Source organism: Apium graveolens, chromosome 9 (genome assembly GCF_009905375.1).
Source record: "Apium graveolens cultivar Ventura chromosome 9, ASM990537v1, whole genome shotgun sequence".
Classification (NCBI taxonomy): domain Eukaryota; kingdom Viridiplantae; phylum Streptophyta; class Magnoliopsida; order Apiales; family Apiaceae; genus Apium; species Apium graveolens.
The window spans coordinates 229,605,426-229,615,090 of record NC_133655.1 but is presented as its reverse complement, the minus strand read 5'-3'; the positions used below and the strand labels follow the sequence as shown (position 1 = coordinate 229,615,090).

At 39.4% G+C, this 9,665-nt stretch overlaps 1 protein-coding gene across 1 annotated transcript; it reads left to right on the top strand.

Moving 5' to 3' along the window:
* Window positions 1–3,846: 3,846 nt before the first annotated feature.
* On the top strand, window positions 3,847–4,793 carry LOC141686012 (uncharacterized). Its single transcript, XM_074491078.1, has 3 exons — window positions 3,847–4,246; window positions 4,376–4,567; window positions 4,612–4,793. Exons 1-3 carry the CDS (start codon window positions 3,847–3,849, stop codon window positions 4,791–4,793), a joined length of 774 nt encoding a protein of 257 aa, XP_074347179.1.
* The last annotated feature ends 4,872 nt before the right edge of the window (window positions 4,794–9,665 follow it).

The window sequence follows — 9,665 nt, the reverse complement described above, 5'->3', positions numbered from 1 at the left end:
GCCTGACTGGATGGTGATAAATTGCTTTTATAATGGTTTGGAAACACAGTGAAGACCAATGTCCGATGCAACATCAGGTGGAGCTTTATGGGCTAAGAGCTATGAGGAAGATTATGAGCTAATTGAGATGATGGCCGCTAATGAATATCAGAATCCAACTCAGAGACTACCATAAAGCAAGGTAGCAGGAATTCTGGAGGTGGATATAACTACGGCTATCACTGCTCAGCTCAAAGCGTTGAATATGAAGGTCGATTCTCTGACCAACTATGGTGTTCATCAGATAACTAGTGTTTATGAGCTTTGTGTAGGTTCGTATGCGATGGAGTAATGTGCTATATCTTGTGAATCAGCTCAGTTTGTGAGCAATTTTCAGAGGTTGCAACAATCAGTTCCTGCCACTTATCATCCTGACAACCGCAACCATCCTAACTTTAGCTGGAGCAATAATCAGGGTGGTATGCAACAACCTTACCAGCAGTTTGGAAATAAGCCTTTCAATCCTCTTGGTTTTCAGCAATAGTTTGAACCAAGGAAATAATTTCAGCCACAGGGAATGCAACAACAATCTCATGGAGGTGTAATTCTATCTTCGAATGAATCTGAATTGGAGGAGTTGAGGTTCATATGCAAAAGCCAAGCGGTTTCAATCAAAACTCTGAAGAATCAAATAGGGCAAATTGCCAATGCTTTATTGAACCGACCACAAGAAACTCTTCCTAGTGATAAAGAAGCTAATCCAGGCAAGATGGAAGTGAAGGAACAGTTGAAGGCAATCACCTTGAGGTCTGGAAAGGTCGCTAGTCCTAAAAATCATCAAAATGAAGAATCTGAAAAATTTCTCCAGAAGGTGGGCGCGCTCGTGCCAGCTTCAGAAAATGCAATCTTGAGGAAACAGCTGATCAGAAGGGGGTCAAAGCGGAAACGAAGAAGACTTCTACTGAAAACACTACACTTGAGCAAAAAATAGGAGATACACAAGTCTATCTTCCTCCTCCATATCCTAAAAGACTTCAGAAGTAGAAGTTCGATAAATAATTTGCCAAGTTTCCGGAGGTTTTCAAGAAATTGTATATTAACATATCTTTTGCTGAAGCTCTAGAATAAATGCCGAGCTATGCTAAGTTCATGAAGGGTATTCTTTCTCGGAATCTTAAACTTGAGGAGTTGGAAACCTTTGCTCTAATGGAAGAGTGCAGTGTTGTGCTGCAATAGAAACTACCTCCTAAACTTAAAGATCTGGGAAGCTTTACGATACCATGCACTATTGGAAACTTATCTTTGACAAGTGCTTGTGTGACTTAGGAGCTAGAATCAATATGATTCCATTGTTTGTCTTCAAGAAACTTGGTTTGCCTGATCCAAAACCTGTAAACATGTCCTTACAACTGGCTAATCGATCCATCACTTATCCGCGAGGTGTAGTTGAGGATGTATTGGTTAAGGTGGAAAAACTTATCTTCCCTACTGATTTTGTCATTCTGGACTTTGAGAAAGATAAGAAAATTCCCATTAACTTGGGGAGACCATTCCTAGCTACTGGCCGAACTTTGATCGATGTGCATAAGGGTGAGCTTACTATAAGGGTTCAGGATCAGGGCATTACCTTTAATGTTTTCAATGTAATGAAATTCCCTACTGATGAAGAGGATTGTTTTAAAGTAGAGTTGGTCGACTCTGTAGTGAATTCGGAGCTTGATCAATTGCTAAGGACTAACATATTACAGAGAGCCTTAATAGGGGAATCTGATAGTGAAGATGAAGAAGGGGAAGAACCACTACAGTATTTGAATGCATCTCCGTGGAAAAGGAGATTGGACTTGCCATTCGAGTCTCTTGGATTATTATAGCTTAAAAATTCTCAGGAGAGTCTCAAACCATCTTTTGAGGGTGCTTCCACACTTGAACTAATAACCACTTCCTGATCACTTGAGGTATGCATTTTTAGGTGATGCATCTACTTTGCCTGTTATTATTACATCTGACCTTTCAGGTAGTGATGAAGACAAGCTCTAGAGAATTCCGAGAGAGTTTAAATCAGCAATCAGATGGACTATAGTAGATATCAAGGGAACCATCCCTTCCTATTTCGAGAATAAAATTATTCTTGAGGAAGGAAGTAAACCAACCGTTGAACAACAGAGGAGACTCAATCCTATCATGAAGAAGGTAGTGAAGAAAGAAATTCTTAAATGGATGGATCCAAGGATCATCTATCCTATTTCTGATAGTTCATGGGTGAGCCCAGTGCAGTGTATTCCTAAGAAAGGAGGCATTACAGTTGTATCTAATGAAAAGAATGAGCTTATTCCTACTCGAACAGTCACAGGATAGATAGTATGCATGGATTATCGGAAGCTGAATAAAGCCACCAGGAAGGATCACTTCCCTCTTCCATTCATTGATCAAATGCTTGACAGATTGGCTGGCCATGAGTATTATCATCTTATGGATGGGTATTCGGGCTATAATTAGATTTGCATTTCCCCAGAAGATTAAGAAAAACCACTTTTACTTGTCCTTTTGGCACTTTCGCTTTCCGTCGAGTTTCTTTCGGACTTTGTCGTGCACCCGCTACTTTTTAGAGATGCATGTTGGCCATATTCTCAGACATGATTGGTACTAATGTCAAGGTGTTCATGGATGACTTTTCTGTGTTCGGGACTTCTTATGATGAGTGTTCGCATAATCTTGGCTTGGTGCTGAAAAGATGCATTGAGACCAATCTGGTGCTCAACTGGGAAAAATGTCACTTCATGATGTAACAGGGTATCATTCTTGGGCACAAGGTATCTAGCAAAGGTCTTGAAGTGGATAAAGCAAAGGTGGGGGTTATTGAAAATCTTCTTCCACCAATCTCAGTTAAAGGAATCCGCAGTTTTCTTGGTCATGCGGGTTTTTATCGGTGATTCATCAAAGACTTCTCCAAAATCTCTAAACCCTTGTGCAATCTTTTGGAGAAGGATGTTCCCTTCAAATTTGATGAAGAATATGTGGCTGCTTTCGAGAGTGTGAAAAAGAGTTTGACTACAGCACCTATAATTACTGCACCTGATTGGAATGAGCCCTTCGAGATGAAGTGTGATGCTAGTGATTTTGTAGTTGGAGTTGTTCTTGGCCAGAGAAAGAAGAAAATTTTTCATGTGGTTTACTATGATAGTAAAATAATTAATGGTGCTCAGCTGAATTACACTACTACAGAGAAGGAGCTTTTGGTATTTGTCTACGGTTTCGAGAAATTTCGATCTTATTTGTTTGGGACAAAAGTGACGGTTTACACTAATCATGCTGCTATTCTATATCTGGTCTTGAAGAAAGATTCAAAACCTCGATTGATTTGATGAATTATCTTGTTACAGGAATTCGAGCTGAGACAGGAAAGGTACAAAAAATCAGGTAGTGAATTATCTTTCACGTTTGGAAGATCAAGGCAAAGCTTCACAGGATAAGACATTCATCAATGAATCTTTTCCAGATGAGCAACTTTTTGGGGTGCAAGAAGAAGAACCATGGTTTGCAGATATTGTAAACTATCTTGTGAGTAATGTTATTCCCCCAGAACTCTCGTATGCTCAAAGGAAGAAGTTTCTACATGAGATGAAGTGGTATCGATGGGATGAGCCGTTCTTATTTAGACAGGGGGTAGATCAGATTATCAGGAGGTGCATTCCGTATAGTGAGACGGAGGGTATCTTGCGAGACTGTCATTTTACTGTGTATGGTGGCCATTATGGTGGAGAGAAGACAGTTGCCCGTATCCTTCAAGCGGGATTTTTCTTGCCTACTTTGTTTAAAGATGTTCATCAGTTCATGTTGAGATATGATCGCTGCCAATGAGTTGGAAATATGTCCAAGAGAGACGAGATGCCTCTCAATATGCTTCTCGAATTTGAGATTTTCGATGTTTGGGAAATTAATTTCATGGGGCCATTTATCTCGTCATGCAATAATCAATATATTATTTTGGCGGTGGATTATGTGTCTAAATGGGTTGAAATTAAAGCTTTGCCAACCAACCATGCTAAGGTGGTGATCAATTTTTGTTATAAACAGATATTCACACGTTTCGGTACTCTAAGGGTCATAATCAGTGATGAGGGATCACATTTTTGCAATCACAAATTTACTGCATTAATGGAAAGATATCATGTGAATCATCGTGGGGCCACAGCTTATCATCCTCAAACTAATGGGCAAGCTGAAGTCTCTAATCGAGAGATCAAGCGAATCTTGGAGAAGGTTGTGAGTCCGTCAAGGAAAGATTGGTCTTTGAAGCTAGATGAAGCTATTTGGGCCTACAGAACAACATTCAAGATTGCTCTAGGCATGTCTCCTTTCCATTTAGTATATGGTAAGTCGTGTCATTTGCCTGCAGAGATAGAACATAAAGCATATTGGGCTTTGAAAAAGCTGAATCTTGACATGGAAGCTGCTGGAGAAAAGAGAATGCTCCAACTTAATAAACTTGACGAATTTCGTCTACAGGCTTATGAAAACAACAAGTTATACAAGGAGAAGGTCAAGATATGGCATGATAGGAAGTTAGTGCACAAGACATTCGTGTCTGGTCAGCACGTTCTATTACTCAACTCTCATCCCCGACTTTTCCAGGAAAGCTTAAGTCACAGTGGTCAGATCCGTTCATTGTCAAAACTGTGTTTCCACATGGAGCTGTGGAAATTTTTGATAAGAATCTGGAACAAACGTTCAAAGTAAATGGCCAGAGGTTGAAGCATTATTACGGGGATATGGTTAACCGTGAGGTGGTGAGTGCCGTTCTTGCGATAACTTGATTTCGAAGTTTAACGTCAAGCTAAAGACGTAAAATAAGCATTTCGTGGGAGGCAACCAATGCATGTGTTGTATTTTTGCTGAAGAAAAAAAATGAAAAAAAATTATTTTTTTTACAGGAGCCAGGCGCGCCCGCGTTTCATACATACAATACTTACACCCAAATCGTTATCACTTGTGATTATGGCACCCAAAAGAGCATGAACTACGAGGAGTAGTAGCACCCATCCCTCGTCTACCGAGGATTCTAGTGTGGGTGGCATGGAGAATATATTTACTTCACCGGAGGCTCAGGCGGAGTTCACTAGGTTGATGTCTAAACCAGTGGCTAAGGAGAGGGGATTCTTGCCTACGGCTCAAGATGGGAAGCTATTGGAGATGATTGCTGAGAAAGGCTTGGTGAGTTTTTGTGAGGTACCATCTGTGGTTCCGTTGAGCATTGTGCGAGAGTTTTATGCCAATGGTAAGGCTGAGAAGATTGGATTTTCTGTGGTCCGAGGTTTAACTGTGGATTACCGGCCTGCTGCTATTCGTCGGGTTATAAATCAACCCCCGAGGCCTAGGGCTACTGATGATTGGGTGCAGAAGACTAGGGAGGATTTGGACTTGGATTATATTTTGGCAGAGTTGTGTGTTCTAGGCATGGAGTGGAAGTACAAAGCAGGCACCGCTGAGCCGCTTACGTTTCCTGCTTCTTGTATGAACAGGTATGCTAGGGCTTGGAACCTGTTTGTATGTGCTAATATCATGCCATCTTCACATTCACACAAGGTTGTTGTGGATCAGGCTGTTCTACTATGGGGGATTTTGAATGAAGAATATGTTGATCTCGGCTATGTGATTTATCAGAGTATGCTACATTTTCTGTGAGGGGGAACCACGGGGGTGATTCCTCATGCCTCAATTATTACGAAGTTGTGTACTTCGGATGGTGTTAGGTGGCCCGAACATGAGCAACTGCAGATGCTGAGTGCTCCTATTGATAGCTCGACGATTTTGGTGATGCAGGAGTGGTATGGCGGTAAAGCCGTGTAGGAACTATCGAATCTTAGCCCTGCATTTTATGATATTAATTAAAAGAGTACGAATAGAACATTAACCTTAATCTCTATGACGCAAGTGATTCAAATCCACGTCTTCTACTGTATTGCCTGATTCTCCTTGGATGAAGTGTGGGCTTCGATCTCCCAAGGTGTACCTCTCCTTAAAGCTCTGAAATTCCAAAACCCTAGCTGGCTCCTTGAGAAAATCGTCTGCCTCTCTCAAACCCTAGGATGTTATTTCGTTTTTTGTGTTAACCCTAGCTTTAGGAGAATAAGAATATTTATAGGCTACAGTAGGGATCATGGACCATTAGATCAGGCCTTCCAATGACATTCCGGGCCAAGCACAATGTCATTAAATATTAATTCAATCCATTAAAGAATTAATATTTGCACTACCATTCCTAATTTCGGAAATTAATTATTTAATTAGGCTTCCATATTAATTTCTTATAAATTCCCCATGTTTAAGATATCGCATGTCCATTAATTAAATTAATTTCTGACAATTAATTTAATAAATATCTTTTATCCTTGATCATCCACTCAAACTTATAATTATGCAAGAACATACTTGCCTGCAGGACTAAAGCATAATTATCTTTTTGAGCTTTCAAGAGGACATCATCACCCGAATATATTTTTCGGACACGGTTTCCTTTTATAGTTAATATCCCATTCTGTATATAATGTCATTGCCCAATACATAAATTCGTAATTTAAAATAAATTAGTTAATGTATGAATCAAGGCATGTGCATTAAATACAAGTGTCAATTACTACATCCGGATTCTGAACCTAAGCAATAATAATATCATAGAATATTAGTTCTTTTTTATTGTCAAAATAAAAGAAACAATTATTCTACTATTTTGATCCCGTTCAATATACACAAAGTATACAAGTATTATTCAATAGTCCAGATAAACTATTTCTAAATAATACTTCAGCCGTTCCAGTGGTTTGTCTAATACCACTTAGACTATGAACCTTTATTATATTATATAAGGAGTTTGACAATCTAATCTTTTGTTATCCCATTTGATACTAGATTGTCTACAATATATAATATACAGACAATATGAAAACATGCATTTAATATTCTCAAATAATTACTATTAAAGTATATACTTCAAACGAATATTTCAGTTTAAACCCTAACAATCTCCCACTTATACTCAAGATATTCTTTGAGTATATCAGTGTTTATTACAAGCAATCCACTACCAACTATATAACTATGTGACCAAGTATCTGACTCCTATCGCTTCCACGTGCTCCTGAAAAGCCTTAGCTGGTAAGCTCTTCGTGAAAGGATCTGCCCGGTTATCCTTTGATGCTATATCAGCCACAATGATATATCCTCGCTTAACGAACTACCGTATGAGGTGATACTTACGCTCTATGTGTTTTGCTACCTTATGGGCCCGTGGTTCCTTGGTATTTTCCACAGCACCAGTATTATCACAATAAATCGTGATATTCCGTGGCAAATTAGGAACCACATCCAAATCCAGCTGGAAGTTTCTGCTTCACCCTCCTCCATATTACGGCTCCACCTCCCAAAGTAAAAACACATCCCGAGGTGGATTTTCTCTTATCCTTATCTGTCTGTAAACCTGAATCGGTATATCCCAGAGGCAATAAATCAAAGGACTTATAAATTAACATATACTCCTTAGTCCTTCGTAGGTACTTGAGTATTGTTTTTACTGCACTCCAATGTTCCTGTCTTGGGTTTAACCGGTATCGGCTAACCATGCCCATGGCAAAGCAGATATCAGGCCTCGTACATAACATAACATACATTAGGCTTCCACATGCCGAAGAATAAGGAACTGCCTTCATGATCTCTATCTCCTTAGGTGTCGAAGGGCACTGACTCTTTGATAGAGAAATTCCATGTCTGAAAGGTAAATTACCCTTCTTGGAGTCCTGCATATTAAAACGAGCTAATACGTCATCTATCTAGGGCTCCTAAGATAAAGCCAACATCCTTTTCTTGCGATCCGTTATAAGTTTGATCCCAAGGATGTATGTTGCTCACCTAAGTCCTTCATTTCAAATTGTTTGAACAACCATGCCTTTCTTGAAGACAACATCTAAACATTGTTTCCAATGAGTAAAATGTCATCAACATATAGTACTAGAAAAACCACTGCATTCCCTCATATCTCTTATACACGCATGCTTCGCTCGGACTTTGATCAAATCCATATGACTGGACTGCCTGATCAAAATGAATGTTCCAATACCTAAAAGCTTGTTTAAGTCCATAAATAGACCTCTTAAGCTTACTTACAAGATGCTCTTGGCCTTCTTTAATGAATCCCTCTGGTTGCTGCATATAAATGGTTTTTTCAAGACTTCCATTAAGGAAAGCTGTCTTGACATCCATTTACCAAATCTCATAATCGAGATGAGCTACAATAGATAAAAGAATACGGATTAACTTAAGCATGACTACCAATGAAAAGGTTCCTCATAATCGATACCTTCTTTCTGAGTATACCCTTTCGCAACAAGTCTTGATTTCCAGGATTTCACCTTTTTTATCTGATCCCCTCTTTTTCTTGTAGATCCACTTACATCCAATAGGTTTTATACCTTTGGGTGGTTCCACGAGCTCCCAGACCTGATTAGAATACATTGATTCCATCTCAGATTCCATCACCTTTTGCCAAAGATCTGCATCTTTGTCATGTACCGCCTCTTCGTATGTCCGGGGATCATCATCATGTTCACCACAGACCAAGTCCGAAGACTCTCCAAAAAACATGAATCTATCAGGCTGTTGAACAACCCTCCCACTACAATGAGGCACTGGTACGGTATTAGTGACAGTTTGTACATTTTGTTGTGGTTGTTCTACTTGTACTATAGCTTTATGGGTATTATCTGTCCCTCCTACTAGTTTCTCTAAACGACATTACTCATGGGTTTGTGATTAATTATATAGTTATCCTCTAAGAATTTTGCATTGGTGTTAACAATGAGATCCCGATTCTTCGGACTATAAAATAAATAACCTTTCATTCCGATGGGGGTAGCCTACAAACAACTTTACTTCTTTATGAGATTCTAACTTAGTCGCATTCTTGTTCAGCACATGTGTTGGACAACCCCATATCCGAATGTGTCTAGACTCGGTTTGTCCCCGGTCCATAATTCTAAGGGGGTTTTAGGAACCGACTTAGAAGGTACTAAGTTCAGAAGATAAGCTGTTATCTCTAAGGCATGTCCCCAAAATGACTTGGGTAAATCCGAATAACTCATCATCGATCTAACACTCTCTAAAAGAGTCCGGTTCCTTCTCTCTGCTACACTGTTCTGCTGGGGTGTGCCTGGTGCAGTTAACTGGGATTCTATCCCATTTTATGATAAATATTCCCTAAATTCTCCAAGCAAGTATTCGCCACCACGATCTAATCATAGTGACTTGATACTTTTATTAAGTTGCTTCTCCAATTTAGCTTTGTACTCTTTGAACTTATGAAAGCACTCAGACTTACGGCACAACAAATAAACATACCCATATCTAGAATAATCATCAATAAAAGTGACGAAATACTCATAACCACCTCTTGCTTGGATATTCATGGGTCCATATAAATCAGAGTGAACCAATTCTAACACTTCTTTGGCTCTATTACCCTTTGCCTTGAAAGGCCTATTAGTCATTTTACCTTCCAAGTAGGATTCACAAACTGGAAATGGCTCCATTGCCAATGAGCTTAAAGGCCCGTCTACTACCAGTCTTTGAATCCTCCTCAAGTTAATATGACCTAATCTCAAGTGCCAAAGATATGTTTGGTTCAAACTAGAAGGTTT

What these genes read in the sequence shown, in the direction of transcription:
- LOC141686012 (XM_074491078.1), top strand. Translation starts at nt 3,847, where the DNA reads ATGTCCAAGAGAGACGAGATGCCTCTCAATATGCTTCTCGAATTTGAG. An exon ending in AATCTTGGAGAAGGTTGTGA is followed by an intron (nt 4,247 to 4,375) that starts GTCCGTCAAGGA and finishes ATTTGCCTGCAG; the next exon opens with AGATAGAACATAAAGCATAT. An exon ending in GCACAAGACATTCGTGTCTG is followed by an intron (nt 4,568 to 4,611) that starts GTCAGCACGTTC and finishes CGACTTTTCCAG; the next exon opens with GAAAGCTTAAGTCACAGTGG.